The following is a 19,026-nucleotide window of genomic DNA, read 5'->3' on the forward strand; positions in this document are numbered from 1 at the left end:
GCGGGTCCTGCTGAAATCATGGGTTTCTGTAACATGTATGGTGCGTTGATATAGTTTTTAGGCAACCATAAGACACTTTGTGCAACACTCCTATTCCAAGTAAAGTGGTACCATGTGCAAGGTGGAGGTGCTTCTCATGTAGGTTTATAATCACTAAACCCAGAATATCATATATAGTTTTGGTTAACATCCTTGATTAGTATACAAAAATCCAATATCTTCAGACATAAATGGAGATGTGCCAGCTGTGTATCAAAACCAAAAAAAGGAGCTGGAGCAGAAGTTGGCATAATGTGTAAATACATGTTCACACTGGAGAACCAGATAGGACCATCCCGATGGGTATAGCTTGTCATGGTGGGATTACTATTACTCTTGATTTAAAAAAAAAAAAAAAAAAAGTTTTTACGAAGTACCTATGGTATTTATATGTACTATTTATTTACTTAATACAGGATATATGATCATTTTAGTTTTTTTTCTTGTTTTTTTTTAAACTCTATATCATTAGAATAATTAAAAGAAAGTCCAAATACATTAAACAAAAGTTGACCTATCAAAGGAAAAATCGTACATAACATGGACGGGATTAAAGGCACTTGTTTCTAATTCTTGGTTGCACAACCTTCACCCATTTTTTTTGCATCCATCTGTGAGCATCTTTCATCGGTCTGCTGGTAGTTTCTTTCACTGCAATTCTCAAGCTCTTAGGGTACTGTCACACAGTGCAATTTTGATCGCTACGACGGTACGATTCGTGACGTTCTAGCGATATCGTTACGATATCGCAGTGTCTGACACGCAGCAGCGATCAGGGACCCCGCTGAGACTCGTACGTCGTAGCAGATCGTTTGGAACTTTCTTTCGTCGCTTGATCACCCGCTGACATCGCTGGATCGTTGTGTGTGACAACGATCCAGCGATGTGTTCGCTTGTAACCAGGGTAAACATCGGGTAACTAAGCGCAGGGCCGCGCTTAGTAACCCGATGTTTACCCTGGTTACCAGCGTAAAGGTAAAAAAAAACAAACAGTACATACTCACATTCCGGTGTCTGTCCCCCGGCGTCTCAGCTTCTCTGCACTGTGAGCGCCTGCCGGCCGGAAAGCGAGCAGACGTCACCGCTCTGCTTTCCGGCTATGGTGCTTACACAGTGGAGAGAAGCAGAACGCCGGGGGACAGACACCGGAATGTAAGTATGTACTGTTTGTTTTTTTTATGTTTATGCTGGTAACCAGGGTAAACATCGGGTTACTAAGCGCGGCCCTGCGCTTAGTAACCCGATGTTTACCCTGGTTACCCGGGGACTTCGGCATCGCTCCAGCGCCGTGATTGCAAAGTGTGACCGCAGTCTACGACGCTGGAGCGATAATCATACGACGCTGCGACGTCACGGATCGTGCCGTCGTAGCGATCAAAATTGCACTGTGTGACAGTACCCTTAGATACTTGCAGGCTTTTTTCACAGTGGCAAAATTCATTTGGATTTACATCAGGACTCATTGCATGCCGATGTAAAGCAGTCATTTTTTTAAATCTTGGACATTCTTGAGTACTTTTGGATGTGTTTTTGACGACTTTGTCTTTCTGTAGGACCCATATTGTTTGACTGAAATCTGGTTTTCTAAAGGTCTGTTTACACTGGCCGGACAGCGGGCCTTAAGGTACCTTCACACTCAGCAACTTTACAACGAGAACGACAACGATCCGTGACGTTGCAGCGTCCTGGATAGCGATCTTGTTGTGTTTGACACGCAGCAGCGATCTGGATCCCGTTGTGATATCGCTTGTCGGAGCTAGAAGTCCAGAACTTTATTTGGTCGTCAGGTCGGCGTGTATCGTCGTGTTTGACAGCAAAAGCAATGATGCCAGCAATGTTTTACATGGAGCTAACGACCTGTGAGAACGATAAGTGAGTCACCGTTACGTCACAGGATCGCTCCTGCATCGTTCTGGAGCTGCTGTGTTTGGCATCTCTACAGCGACCTAAACAGCGACGCTGCAGCGATCGGCTCGTTGTCTATATCGCTGCAGCGTCGCTGAGTGTGACGGTACCTTAAGGGACCGATGAACAGCTACTGGTTTGCTGACCTGCAGTTATTTAATAACTTACACAGGTAGACCGCGCTTCTGTAATAGATGGTTCAGCGCACATAAGCTGCCATTGTTCTTGTACACAGGATGGCATGTTGCCCAAGAGATCATTTCACCCTACGAACAGTTGATCGGCAGTCTATTTAGACTGCACAATTCTCATGAATGAGTATGTCCTAGAAACGCTTGTTCCCGATAATCTTGGTGTAAACACAGCTTTTGGGAACACATTTTGCCTTACAATGCTTTCCTCTGATTTTATTGTTCCTGTAACACATTCAGGACCTCCAGGCCCAGGGGCAGGAAAGCAACCCCAAAACATTTTGGATCCTACACCAATAGGTATTGGTCTCTTCTCTTTATAAGGTTAATTTCTCATCTATGAGCACAATGCAAGTATGAAACTCCAAAAAGCTCAGCTATGGTTTCATTTGTTCATATAAAGTTTTCTCAGAAAGGTTGTGGGTTGTCTGTAACTTTTGGCAATGTTTAGTTGCTCTTTTTTTATATATATATCTTCCTTCACTAGGTTGTCATTAGATTCCTGGTGGTGTACTTGTAGCGCCTTACATTAATACGCAATATTCAGGTGTGCCATTAATGTGGACCACAACTCAACATGACCATAATTATCACATCCTTTCCACATGTCTTACGTATTTTATGTGATGGCCATCTTTTTGCAGGTTAACAGAGTTTGAAGACACCCCAACGAGTCAATTAACGATAGATGAATTCATGAAGATAGATTTGGAAAAGGAATGTGATCCTCCGTCCTTCGTTGCAGGTCAGAGGAAGATCCGGCTACAGCAGGTAAAGCCTTTTATCCATATCTCCGTCATTAACCGTTCCCCGACCTGACTACAGCTAATTCTCCTTCATATCCAGATCAGCGCAGCTTTAGGCTGAATAATTAGGTTTTCCTAATTCCATATACAAGATCAAAGACTGCAAAGGCTTAAAGGCAAATGTTCAGAGACCAGTGGGATGAAGTTTTCAGGCTGGTTTCCCAACATAAGTAGCTGTGGAGCAAGCAGTGAATAACACTGCATCTCAAAGATAAAAAACAAAAAAGAAGCTAAGTGTCTGTTCATGTAACATTCAGGCCTAACATTGAATATATCTCTCATGCATAAAATTAAGTAATAATAGTGCATCACAATGCTATTTAACATTTATCATTTCAGCTCGAACAAGAATTTGCAAAGAAACTGGACGATGTGGAAGGTAACGTTCATTAAAAGGGATACAACATTAAAGGGAATCTGTTAGTAAAAAATAACTTTTCAAACCATGCACAGTGCACTCTTGGTGTGCCGGAACGGTACAGTGCACCATTGGTGTGACGTAACGGTGCAGAACGGTGCAGTGCACTATTGGTGTGACGTAACGGTGCAGAACGGTGCAGTGCACCCTTGGTGTGATGGAACGATGCAGTGCACCCTTGGTGTGATGGAACGATGCAGTGCACCCTTAGTGTGACAGAAAGGTCCAGTGCACCCTTGGTGTGGCGGAATGGTGCAGTGCACCCTTGGTGTGACGGAAAGGTCCAGTGCACCCTTGGTGTGACAGAAAAGGTCCAGTGCACCCTTCGTGTGACTGAACGGTCCAGTTCACCCTTGGTGTGGCGGAAAGGTCCAGTGCACCCTTGGTGTGACGGAACGGTGCAGTGCACTCTTGGTGTGGCGGAACGGTCCAGTGCACCCTTGGTGTGACGGAACGGTCCAGTGCACCCTTGGTGTGACGGAATGGTCCAGTGCACCCTTGGTGTGACGGAACGGTGCAGTGGACCTTCCCACCTACTTGTTTTCCATATATACCCTCCCGGTTCTTCAATGATTGACAGCTCCAGCTTTACAGCTTTAAAAAAAAAAAAAAAAAAATAGGTGGGAAGGTGTACTGAAATGTGCGGCTAGACCAAGGGGGCACCTGAATGCGTATGCTTAGTTCAAACAGTCATTTTGTGCTGAAAGACTTACATCTACTTAGAAAAAAAAGTGACTCTTCAGAAATGGCAGCCCACCTGTCTGTTATTCTAGCTCAGCTATGCCAATACTACACACAACCTGTGTGCAAGAGTGATGTGATTGGAACAGCCATGTTTTAAAAGGCTTACATTTTGTGTATGCTTGTGTCTAAATGTGTGCAGTAAATAGCAGAGCGGAGGCTGCGCATGTCTGCAAGTCTTTGGGCGTTATACTACATTAACACATCCATTAACAGCCAAGAAAAACAGAACATTTTTTTTCTCAAGTGCAATACTATTTGCTTTCTAGTAATTGCGTCATTTTTTTCCTCTGAAGCAGGTAGACTGTCTGAACGTTAGTTTGTCTATTTTATGAATCTTAACAATAGATTAATTAAAAAAAGCAGATGAAACTCGGATGGATCTCTGAAATACAGCATCTGTGGTCTGCGTGTCATCCGTGTCTCAGCCAGAGAGCACTGGGGCTTGTCACATGTGTGTGTGAGTGTAGCCAGCTAGATATGCCAGACAGGAAAGACGCTACTCCTACAACAAGACTTTAATCATCCAGTAAATGTAGTTCACTTGTTCAATCTCATTTCTGTAACAGGAGAAATCACATCTTATCAAGATGAAATAGAGAATGAGCTGGAGAGTAACCGGCCGAAGCCAAAAGGAATTTACGCCTCTTTCAGCAAAGATGGTGAGATGGAGTAAATGAGCAAAAATCTGAAGATGAATGAAAAATAATGCAGGATAAATAGAAAACTTAATGGTTAAAGGAGTTTTCATAAAAATTGATATTGATGACCTTAACCTTAGTGTAGCTCATCAATATCGGAGTGATGGGCGTGCTGACAGCCAGACCCCCCACCATCAGCTGTTACTACCTCCGAATGGAGCAATGGTACTCCTCTCTATACACTGTGTATATCTGGCCGCTGCCAGACATGATAACAGCTGAACGAGGCGTGCACCGACCACCCGGATATTGTCCAGCTATACGAATATCAACCCCTTTAATGCTGCTCTAACCCCAGTGCTGCTAGATTTCCCAACCGGATTACCTGCATTGTGATGGCTGATAGTCCAATGTCATGTTGGTGACTTGTATACAAAAAAGAAAAGGAATCTAACCTCCTGCTATAAAAAATGGATAATCCAACAAAATGTCCTTCTCCCTTGTGATGCTGACCTCTTCTCCATAGATGCAGATGACTCCTCCAGTATATTAGAAGATGACCGGGAGGACGAGGAGCTCGAAGCGGCTGCAAATCACTTAAACAAAGATTTTTACAACGACCTGTCTGAGAAGACCAAATTGCATGGTTGTGAGCCTACCATCCAGCCTATTCCTATAGAGACTCTGCTGGGGCCTCTCCCCACCGCTGCAAGCTTAGGCATCACAGAATCCATCAAGGAATGCATCGATGCCAAGGGACAAGAGAAATGTAAGTGCAGGACATGCTTTACTATTACCTACTACTACTGCTATTACTACTACTACTGCTATTACTGCTACTACTGCTGCTATTACTACTACTACTGCTATTACTACTACTACTACTGCTATTACTACTACTACTGCTATTACTGCTACTACTGCTATTACTACAACTACTGCTATTACTACTACTACTGCTATTACTACTACTACTGCTCTTACTACTACTACTGCTATTACTACTACCTACTACTGCTATTACTACTACTACTGCTATTACTACTACTACTGCTATTACTACTACTGCTATTACTGCTACTACTACTGCTATTACTACTACTACTGCTATTACTACTACTGCTATTACTACTACTGCTATTACTACTACTGCTTTACTACTACTACTGCTATTACTACTACTACTGCTATTACTGCTACCTACTACTGCTATTACTACTACTACTGCTATTACTACTACTGCTATTACTACTACTACCTACTGCTATTACTACTACTACTGCTATTACTACTACTACTGCTATTACTACTACTGCTATTACTACTACTACTGCTATTACTACTACCTACTACTATTACTACTACTACTACTACTACTACTGCTATTACTACTACTACTGCTATTACTACTACTACTGCTATTACTACTACTACTGCTATTACTACTACTGCTATTACTACTACTACTGCTATTACTACTACTGCTATTACTACTACTGCTATTACTGCTACTACTACTGCTATTACTGCTACTACTACTGCTATTACTACTACTACTGCTATTACTACTACTGCTATTACTGCTACTACTACTGCTATTACTGCTACTACTACTGCTATTACTACTACTGCTATTACTGCTACTACTACTGCTATTACTACTACTGCTATTACTACTACTGCTATTACTGCTACTACTACTGCTATTACTACTACTACTGCTATTACTACTACTGCTATTACTGCTACTACTACTGCTATTACTACTACTGCTATTACTACTACTGCTATTACTGCTACTACTACTGCTATTACTACTACTACTGCTATTACTACTACTACTGCTATTACTACTACTACTGCTATTACTACCTACTACTGCTATTACTACCTACTACTGCTATTACTGCTACCTACTACTGCTATTACTGCTACCTACTACTGCTATTACTAATACTACTACTGCTATTACTAATACTACTACTATTACTAATACTACTATTACTAATACTACTACTGCTATTACTACTACTGCTATTACTACTACCTACTACTACTGCTATTACTACTACCTACTACTGCTATTACTACTACCTACTACTACTGCTATTACTACTACCTACTACTACTGCTATTACTACTACCTACTACTACTACTGCTATTACTAATACTACTGCTACTACTGCTATTAGTACTTAGTACTACTACCTACTACTGCTATTACTACAACCTACTACCACTACTATTCCTGCTACTACTATTACTACAACTACTGCTGCCTACTACTACTGCTATAACTGCTGCTATTATTACTACTACTACCACCTACTACTGCTATTACTGCTACTACTAATACTACTACCTACTACTGCTATTAGTACTACTACTGCTATTACTACTACCTACTACCACTACTACAAGTACTGCTATTACTACAACTACTGCTATTACTACTAATACTGCTATTACTACTACTATTACTACTAACTACTACTGCTATTACTATTACTGCCACCTACTACTACTGATATTACTATTACTCCCACCTACTACTACTGATATTACTACTGCTACCAATTACTACTACCTGCTGCTGCTACTACTACTAGCACTGCTATGTGTACTACTACCTACTACCACTGCTATTACTATTACTGCTATTAATACTGCTATTATTTATACTACTACTGCTATTACTAATTCTACTACCTACTACTGCATTATTACTACTTCTATATTTATTAATACTACTACTGCTATTATTCCCACTACCACTGCTACTACTGCTATTACTACTACTACCACTACTATTACTACTACTGCTATTAATATTACTACTGCTATATTAATACTACTACTGCTATTAATATTACTACCTACAACTACTGCTATTAATACTACTACCACTGTTATTAGTATTACTACCTACTACCACTGCTATTACTACTAGTGCTCTTAGTGCTACTACTACTACTGCCATAAGTACTGCTATTACTACTACTGGCATTAGTACTACTACCTACCGTATTACTACTGCCATTAGTACTACTACCTACTACTACTATTAGTACTACTTGCTTGCTACATAATTTTATTTATGTAGTCTGTTTCCTATTTAAATCAGGTTGTTTTGTTCATTGTACTTTTTAAACTTTTTTTATTTGTCTTATTACTTTCAATATAAATTTTTTTTTAAAGACTTGCAAATTATACTTTTGCCACTAGGCCTAATATTAGACAGCTACCTTGTATTGGGCACCTGGATACTCATAGCAAAATACTTACCCTACTGAATTGTGTTTAAGCTTTTAGTGAGTAGTCTCTAATTATGGCAAATGCCATTGTGAAGGGAGAAGATGAGCTGTAACATCACCTACTGTGAATGGTGGATCCTGTGTTATCTACTGTATATAGAGGTGTTATCAGACATTGTACAGGAGGAGGAGGTGAGCTGTGATATCACCTATTGTGTATGGTGGATCCTGTGTTATCTACTGTATATAGAGGTGTTATCAGTCATTGTACAGGAGGAGGAGGTGAGCTGTGACATCACCTATTGTGTATGGTGGATCCTGTGTTATCTACTGTATATAGAGGTGTTATCAGACATTGTACAGGAGGAGGAGGTGAGCTGTGACATCACCTATTGTGTATGGTGGATCCTGTGTTATCTACTGTATATAGAGGTGTTATCAGTCATTGTACAGGAGGAGGAGGTGAGCTGTGGCATCACCTATTGTGTATGGTGGATCCTGTGTTATCTACTGTATATAGAGGTGTTATCAGTCACTGTACAGGAGGAGCAGGTGAGCTGTGACATCACCTATTGTGTATGGTGGATCCTGTGTTATCTACTGTATATAGAGGTGATATCAGTCATTGCACAGGAGGAGGTGAGCTGTGACATCACCTATTGTGTATGGTGGATCCTGTGTTATCTACTGTATATAGAGGTGTTATCAGACATTGTACAGGAGGAGGAGGTGAGCTGTGGCCTCTTCTCCATAGATGCAGATGACTCCTCCAGTATATTAGAAGATGACCGGGAGGACGAGGAGCTCGAAGCGGCTGCAAATCACTTAAACAAAGATTTTTACAATGACCTGTCTGAGAAGACCAAATTGCATGGTTGTGAGCCTACCATCCAGCCTATTCCTATAGAGACTCTGCTGGGGCCTCTCCCCACCGCTGCAAGCTTAGGCATCACAGAATCCATCAAGGAATGCATCGATGCCAAGGGACAAGAGAAATGTAAGTGCAGGACATGCTTTACTATTACCTACTACTACTGCTATTACTACTACTACTGCTATTACTACTACCTACTACTGCTATTACTACTACTACTGCTATTACTACTACTGCTATTACTGCTACTACTACTGCTATTACTACTACTACTACTGCTATTACTACTACTACTGCTATTACTACTACTACTGCTATTACTACTACTACTGCTATTACTACTACTACTGCTATTACTACTACTGCTATTACTACTACTGCTATTACTACTACTGCTATTACTACTACTGCTATTACTACTACCTACTACTATTACTACTACTACTACTGCTATTCTACTACTGCTATTACTACTACCTACTACTATTACTACTACTACTACTGCTATTACTACTACTACTGCTATTACTACTACTACCTACTACTATTACTACTACTACTGTTATTACTGCTACTACTACTGCTATTACTACTACTACTGCTATTACTACTACTGCTATTACTACTACTACTGCTATTACTACTACTGCTATTACTACTACTGCTATTACTACTGCTATTACTACTACTGCTATTACTGCTACTTCTACTGCTATTACTGCTACTACTACTGCTATTACTACTACTACTGCTATTACTACTACTGCTATTACTACTACTACTGCTATTACTACTACTACTACTGCTATTACTACTACTACTGCTATTACTGCTACTACTACTGCTATCACTACTACTACTGCTATTACTGCTACTACTGCTATTACTGCTACTACTGCTATTACTACTACTACTGCTATTACTACTACTACTGCTATTACTGCTACTACTACTGCTATTACTACTACTACTGCTATTACTACTACTGCTATTACTACTACTACTGCTATTACTACTACCTACTACTATTACTACTACTACTACTGCTATTACTACTACTACCTACTGCTATTACTACTACTACCTACTGCTATTACTACTACTACTGCTATTACTACTACTACTGCTATTACTACTACTACTGCTATTACTACTACTACCTACTACTATTACTACTACTGCTATTACTACTACTACTGCCATTACTACTACTACCTACTACTATTACTACTACTACCTACTACTATTACTACTATTACTACTACTACTGCTATTACTACTACTGCTATTACTACTACTACTATTACTACTACTACTATTACTAATACTACTATTACTAATACTACTATTACTAATACTATTATTACTACTGCTATTACTAATACTACTACTACTGCTATTACTACTACTACTATTACTACTACTACTGCTATTACTACCTACTACTGCTATTACTACTACTGCTATTACTAATACTACTACTACTATTACTAATACTACTACTGCTATTACTACCTACTACTGCTATTACTGCTACCTACTACTGCTATTACTGCTACCTACTACTGCTATTACTGCTACCTACTACTGCTACCTACTACTGCTATTACTAATACTACTACTGCTATTACTGCTACTACTGCTATTACTAATACTACTATTACTAATACTACTACTACTACTGCTATTACTACTACTACTGCTATTACTACTACTGCTATTACTGCTATTACTACTACTGCTATTACTACTACTGCTATTACTACTGCTATTACTGCTACTACTACTGCTATTACTACTACTACTGCTATTACTACTACTGCTATTACTACTACTACTGCTATTACTACTACTACTGCTATTACTGCTACTACTACTGCTATTACTACTACTACTGCTATTACTACTACTGCTATTACTACTACTACTGCTATTACTACTACTACTGCTATTACTACTACTACTGCTATTACTACTACTGCTATTACTGCTACTACTACTGCTATTACTACTACTACTGCTATTACTACTACTACTGCTATTACTACTACTGCTATTACTACTACTACCTACTACTATTACTACTACTACTGCTATTACTACTACTACTGCTATTACTACTACTACCTACTGCTATTACTACTACTACTGCTATTACTACTACTGCTATTACTACTACTACTGCTATTACTACTACTACCTACTACTATTACTACTGCTACTGCTATTACTACTACTACTGCCATTACTACTACTACCTACTACTATTACTACTACTACCTACTACTATTACTACTACTACTGCTATTACTACTACTACTGCTATTACTACTACTACTGCTATTACTACTACTACTGCTATTACTACTACTACTGCTATTACTAATACTACTATTACTACTACTACTGCTATTACTACCTACTACTATTACTACTACTACTGCTATTACTACTACTACCTACTGCTATTACTACTACTACTGCTATTACTACTACTACTGCTATTACTACTACTACTGCTATTACTACTACTACCTACTACTATTACTACTACTACTGCTATTACTACTACTACTGCTATTACTACTACTACCTACTACTATTACTACTACTACTGTTATTACTGCTACTACTACTGCTATTACTACTACTACTGCTATTACTACTACTGCTATTACTACTACTGCTATTACTACTGCTATTACTACTACTGCTATTACTGCTACTACTACTGCTATTACTGCTACTACTACTGCTATTACTACTACTACTGCTATTACTACTACTGCTATTACTACTACTACTGCTATTACTACTACTACTACTGCTATTACTACTACTACTGCTATTACTGCTACTACTACTGCTATTACTACTACTACTGCTATTACTGCTACTACTGCTATTACTGCTACTACTGCTATTACTACTACTACTGCTATTACTACTACTACTGCTATTACTGCTACTACTACTGCTATTACTACTACTGCTATTACTACTACTACTGCTATTACTACTACCTACTACTATTACTACTACTACTGCTGCTATTACTACTACTACTGCTATTACTACTACTACCTACTGCTATTACTACTACTACTGCTATTACTACTACTACTGCTATTACTACTACTACTGCTATTACTACTACTACTGCTATTACTACTACTACTGCCATTACTACTACTACCTACTACTATCACTACTACTACCTACTACTATTACTACTATTACTACTACTACTGCTATTACTACTACTGCTATTACTACTACTACTGCTATTACTACTACTACCTACTGCTATTACTACTACTACTGCTATTACTACTACTACTGCTATTACTACTACTACTGCTATTACTACTACTACCTACTACTATTACTACTACTACTGCTATTACTACTACTACTGCCATTACTACTACTACCTACTACTATTACTACTACCTACTACTATTACTACTACTACCTACTACTATTACTACTACTGCTATTACTACTACTACTGCTATTACTACTACTACTGCTATTACTACTACTGCTATTACTAATACTACTATTGCTACTACTACTGCTATTACTACCTACTACTGCTATTACTACTACTGCTATTACTACTACTGCTATTACTACTACTACTATTACTACTACTACTGCTATTACTACCTACTACTGCTATTACTACCTACTACTGCTATTACTGCTACCTACTACTGCTATTACTGCTACTATTGCTATTACTAATACTACTATTACTAATACTACTACTGCTATTACTACTACTGCTATTACTAATACTGCTATTACTACTACCTACTACTACTGCTATTACTACTACCTACTACTACTGCTATTACTACTACCTACTACTGCTATTACTACTACCTACTACTACTGCTATTACTACCTACTACTACTGCTATTACTACTACCTACTACTACTGCTATTACTAATACTACTGCTACTACTGCTATTAGTACTTAGTACTACTACCTACTACTGCTATTACTACAACCTACTACCACTACTATTCCTGCTACTACTATTACTACAACTACTGCTGCCTACTACTACTGCTATAACTGCTGCTATTATTACTACTACTACCACCTACTACTGCTATTACTGCTACTACTAATACTACTACCTACTACTGCTATTAGTACTGCTACTGCTATTACTACTACCTACTACCACTACTACAAGTACTGCTATTACTACAACTACTGCTATTACTACTAATACTGCTATTACTACTACTATTACTACTAACTACTACTGCTATTACTATTACTGCCACCTACTACTACTGATATTACTATTACTGCCACCTACTACTACTGATATTACTACTGCTACCAATTACTACTACCTGCTGCTGCTACTACTACTAGCACTGCTATGTGTACTACTACCTACTACCACTGCTATTACTATTACTGCTATTAATACTGCTATTATTTATACTACTACTGCTATTACTAATTCTACTACCTACTACTGCATTATTACTACTTCTATATTTATTAATACTACTACTGCTATTATTCCCACTACCACTGCTACTACTGCTATTACTACTACTACCACTACTATTACTACTACTGCTATTAATATTACTACTGCTATATTAATACTACTACTGCTAATAATATTACTACCTACAACTACTGCTATTAATACTACTACCACTGTTATTAGTATTACTACCTACTACCACTGCTATTACTACTAGTGCTCTTAGTGCTACTACTACTACTGCCATAAGTACTGCTATTACTACTACTGGCATTAGTACTACTACCTACCGTATTACTACTGCCATTAGTACTACTACCTACTACTACTATTAGTACTACTTGCTTGCTACATAATTTTATTTATGTAGTCTGTTTCCTATTTAAATCAGGTTGTTTTGTTCATTGTACTTTTTAAACTTTTTTTATTTCTTATTACTTTCAATATAAATTTTTTTTTAAAGACTTGCAAATTATACTTTTGCCACTAGGCCTAATATTAGACAGCTACCTTGTATTGGGCACCTGGATACTCATAGCAAAATACTTACCCTACTGAATTGTGTTTAAGCTTTTAGTGAGTAGTCTCTAATTATGGCAAATGCCATTGTGAAGGGAGAAGATGAGCTGTAACATCACCTACTGTGAATGGTGGATCCTGTGTTATCTACTGTATATAGAGGTGTTATCAGACATTGTACAGGAGGAGGAGGTGAGCTGTGACATCACCTATTGTGTATGGTGGATCCTGTGTTATCTACTGTATATAGAGGTGTTATCAGACATTGTACAGGAGGAGGAGGGGAGCTGTGATATCACCTATTGTGTATGGTGGATCCTGTGTTATCTACTGTATATAGAGGTGTTATCAGTCATTGTACAGGAAGAGGAGGTGAGCTGTGACATCACCTATTGTGTATGGTGGATCCTGTGTTATCTACTGTATATAGAGGTGTTATCAGACATTGTACAGGAGGAGGAGGTGAGCTGTGACATCACCTATTGTGTATGGTGGATCCTGTGTTATCTACTGTATATAGAGGTGTTATCAGTCATTGTACAGGAGGAGGAGGTGAGCTGTGGCATCACCTATTGTGTATGGTGGATCCTGTGTTATCTACTGTATATAGAGGTGTTATCAGTCACTGTACAGGAGGAGCAGGTGAGCTGTGACATCACCTATTGTGTATGGTGGATCCTGTGTTATCTACTGTATATAGAGGTGATATCAGTCATTGCACAGGAGGAGGTGAGCTGTGACATCACCTATTGTGTATGGTGGATCCTGTGTTATCTGCTGTATATAGAGGTGTTATCAGTCATTGTACAGGAGAAGGAGGTGAGCTGTGACATCACCTATTGTGTATGGTGGATCCTGTGTTATCTGCTGTATATAGAGGTGTTATCAGTCATTGTACAGGAGGAGGAGGTGAGCTGTGAAATTCTCACCTGCAACTTTCAGCACCACTTTATGGACACCTATTATGATATTCCAGAGATGGCCAGCCATTGTAGTAATCCGTAGTGTTACTCAGCATTGTACAATCCTATCCTGTAGAAGTACCGTATTTTTAGGACTATAAGACGCATCGGACCATAAGACGCACCCCAAATTTGGGGTGAAAATTGCAGAAAAAAAGATTTTTTATAAGATGGGGGTCCGTATTTTTGTCGAATTTACAGTATCTTACCTGAGGGCTGGCGGTGGCAGAGCAGGGTCACAGAAGGCATGGTGTCGGCAGAGGTGGGGTGATGCGGTACGGCGTGCACCTGAGCAGGGTCCCGTCCTGCTTAGATGGCGACGCCATGGCCTGATGTCCATGGGAGGGTGGCAGCAGTGGTTACCGGCAGAGGTACTGGGATGAGGAGGCGCTGGGATGAGGAGGCCCTGGGATGAGGAGGTCCTGGGATGAGGAGGCCCTGGGATGAGGAGGTCCTGGGATGAGGAGGCCCTGGGATGAGGAGGCCCTGGGATGAGGAGGCCCTGGGATGAGGAGGCCCTGGGATGAGGAGGCCCTGGGATGAGGAGGCCCTGGGATGAGGAGGTCCTGGGATGAGGAGGCGCTGGGATGAGGAGGTATGGTGTAAGAGGGGTCCCTTTCCCCGGTGAGGTGATGCAGCAGCCCGGTAAGCAACAGAGCCGGGTGAATCCTGTTATTACCGGTGGTGGCGGCCATCTTCTGGGGGCCGCGCGTGCGCAGATGAAGCGCTGTGCTTCCCGGGGCTTCAGGAAAATGGCCACGATCCCCATCTGCGCACGCGCGGCATCCCGCCGCCATTTTCCTGAAGCCCCGGGAAGCACAGCGCTTCATCTGCGCACACGCGGCCTCCGGAAGATGGCCGCCACCACCGGTAACAACAGGATTCACCCGGCTCTGCTGCTTACCGGGCTGCTGCATCACCTCACCGGGGAAAGGGACCCCGCTCACTGCGCCTCCTCATCTCCGCACCTCTGCCGCCGCACCTCTGCCACCGCACCTCTGCTGCAACGGGTAAGCCTGCATTTCGACTATTAGACGCACCCCCCATTTTCCCCCCTTTTTTGGGGGGGAAAAAGTGCGTCTTGTAGTCCGAAAAATACGGTAATAAGATGCTGACGCTTCTGTGTTGTCTCAGCTGTTCCTGGATATTCTTGTGTTGAGGGTTGTATTTTTCCCTGAACACGAGGAGCCTGGACCACACAAGGATTGTATGCGAGACAGATGACGAACTTGCGTAGTTCTCACCGAGCCTCGTGTACAATAGTCCGATAGTAGTCGCCCAGTAGTATGGACAGGTAGGCACGGACCAGTGTGGGGGGAGACACTGGTGGCACTGGGCACTTGTATACAGAGGTACAGTATGACCTCACGCACCTTTTGGGGTTCTCTGCTATGGATCTGTAGTATCTGCATGCCACAAATATGAGAGTATTTTGTTTTATTGCTTTCATAGTCAGTATCCATATATTTCCTTCTGTTATTATCCCTTTAGTATGTTGGTTTTCTTCTCTGTAGCTGAGGAAAGCGTGGGTGTCCTTACCTGAAGGTAAAATGGTGGCCATATTGGCCGAGAACCAACTTAAAGCCCAATATAATTTTTTTGAAACTGCCACAATAGTACAAATGATAGATTTTGATGTGTTCTACAGGGATTGAATGAACTGGCTGTGTGTCTCCTGACCAAAATGTGACCACTTCATAAATGTCCAGGAGGCATGAGTCAGCAGCCCGCAGCCTGGCCATACAGCGACCGTACTCTGCCGTAAACCACAAACGTGTGTAACCGGCCTTAGGGTGATGCAACAAAAGCTCAGCAGATCTACAGAACTGCATGTGTGATTTTTATCTCACCTGACATCTGTTGTTGGAAATTTGGAGGCGCCATACGCGTGATACTGTCAGTGTGACCTGACTATTGGGGGGTTCGGCTGACATGGGTTATGTCTTGATCGTATGATGAGCGAGCCGAGCTCTCACACAATGTGTTTTGTTTCTACCATGAAGTAGAGCGATTATTCCCCTGCCGTGTGTGCGATGTCTGTCCCGTTCACTGAACACGGGCTCCTCCAGTGTATTTTTACCTGCAATATTTTCTGCTCGCGCTCTGCACGCTTGGCTTAAGCTGGTACAAGCTCATGCGTTATATGATTCGGGGCATAGACGGCCGCTCAGGCTGGATTCACTTCTGGGTACAAAGACTTTGGCAGAGGAGAAACTGACAACACTGTGCACAACTAGAGCATGCTACTAATTTACACCCGGTTATGGGCGACACAAGAACACACACCCTCATGTGTCTGGCGTCTAATCGGGTTCTACAGGCAACCTTAGCTTAGTATTTTATTTTGTGTCCTTAGGTTTGAATTCCTTTTTCTTATAAGTGTGAATACATATGCTGCAGACTTTCTGTATTTAAATGCACATGATAAAAACAACCCTGCATGGTTTTGACAAATCAAAACTTTTGATCTATGAAGCTGAGACTCCCAGTGAGCAGGCAGAAATATTAAATCGAGTGCCAATCCCGTTCGGCCCTGCTTGGAGTTTTTGCTCATAGAAGTTAAATTAGTACACCGCTCTTCTCATATCTTCAACGTGATTCAAGCCGACCATGGTGATCACCCTGCTCTACCCCGTTCCAAACTTCTTAAATGCCGTTACCACCATTTCCAGAATTCGCCATCGTTCAGTTGGCTCCAATCCCAGCAGTTAATCTCAGGTGCCAGCTGTATAACACAGTCAGCCCCTGTGCTGTATGGAACAAACTCCGCTTTTGAGCCAGCTCTGTATAGTGAAAAAATATGATTCAAGCAGATTTTTTTTTAAAAAAATTTGCTCCATACTAAGGAGCTGTACAGACCTAGCAGGGACCTCTGCAATGTGCATTATCTTTTATACAGGCTTCAATGGTGCCCTAAAATATAGCAGTGGCCACACGTGTGCCACCTCTGCATTTGTGGGGCTGCTGGAGATAACTGAGCTCTGTGTTTTTTTTTATCTCCTGCAGCATTCAGAGACCTGTTTTCGAGATTTAATGACCCCTTTAACGTCGCTCCTAGCACAAGACATTTGATTTGTTTTTCACTATTTTGAGTAGTATCAGGATATGGGAAATGTCTATAGGTGACATTTTGTGTCTTCTGTCTGTATTAGATGATTTATTTTACCTCCGGTATCATCAGAATATAGAAAAAAAAAATACCTTTAGCCGATGATTTTCTAGTAGCATAATTATTACTCAGTCTCCTCTATTCTTATTTCTACTGTAAAGGTATCAGTCCTCCGATGGCAGGCTCAGTCCTGTGATGACAGGGGACAAGCCCACCTGGCTCCGTTCTTCAGTGACGGGGCACAAGCCCATCTCGCTTGGTCCTCCAATGACAGGGCACAAGCCCGTCCGTCTCAGTCCTCCCATGACCGAGCACAAGCTCGTCCGGTTCGATCCTCCGATGACTGAGCACAAGCCCGTCCGGCTCGGTCCTCTGATGACAGGGCACAAGCCCGTCCGGCTCGGTCCTCTGATGACAGGGCACAAGCCCGGCCGGCTCGGTCCTCTGATGACCGGGTTACAAGTCCGGTCCTCCGATGACAGGGCACAAACCCAGCTGGCTCAGTCATCTGATCACCGGGCACAAGCCTGGCTGGTTTGGTCCTTTGATGAGGTTTGGTCCTTTGATGACAGGGCACAAGGCTGGCCAGCTTCATCCTCTGATGTCAGGGCACAAACTCAGCCGGCTTAGTCCTCTGATGACCGGGTACAAGCCTGGCTGGCTCAGTCCTCTGATGACCGGGTACAAGCCTGGCTGTCTTAGTCCTCCAATGACTGGTTACAAGCCCGACTGGCTCGGTCCTCCGATGACAGTGTACAAGCCTGGCTGTCTCAGTCCTCCGAAGAACGGGTACAAGCCCGGCTGGCTCAGTCCTCCGATGACAGTGTACAAGCCTGGCTGTCTCAGTCCTCTGATGACCGTGTACAAGACTGGCTGTCTCAGTCCTCCGATGACGGGGCACAAGCCTGGCTGTCTCAGTCCTCCGATGACGGGGCACAAGCCTGGCTGTCTCAGTCCTCCGATGATAGGGCACAAGTCTGGCTGTCTCAGTCCTCCGATGATAGGGCACAAGCCTGGCTAGCTCAGTCCTCTGATGACAGT

General features: G+C 41.5%; 1 protein-coding gene across 1 annotated transcript in view; it reads left to right on the forward strand.

The window, feature by feature from the left end:
* BRF1 (BRF1 general transcription factor IIIB subunit) overlaps positions 1–19,026 on the forward strand; it is a 313,755-nt gene that overhangs the window by 172,597 nt on the left and 122,132 nt on the right. Inside the window, exons 8-12 of the mRNA XM_077266113.1 lie at positions 2,780–2,906; positions 3,281–3,320; positions 4,670–4,762; positions 5,268–5,510; positions 8,751–8,993. Coding sequence (XP_077122228.1) covers positions 2,780–2,906; positions 3,281–3,320; positions 4,670–4,762; positions 5,268–5,510; positions 8,751–8,993 — 746 coding nt within the window. The remainder of the gene's footprint in view (positions 1–2,779; positions 2,907–3,280; positions 3,321–4,669; positions 4,763–5,267; positions 5,511–8,750; positions 8,994–19,026) is intronic.

This window comes from Ranitomeya variabilis, chromosome 1 (assembly GCF_051348905.1).
Source record: "Ranitomeya variabilis isolate aRanVar5 chromosome 1, aRanVar5.hap1, whole genome shotgun sequence".
Classification (NCBI taxonomy): domain Eukaryota; kingdom Metazoa; phylum Chordata; class Amphibia; order Anura; family Dendrobatidae; genus Ranitomeya; species Ranitomeya variabilis.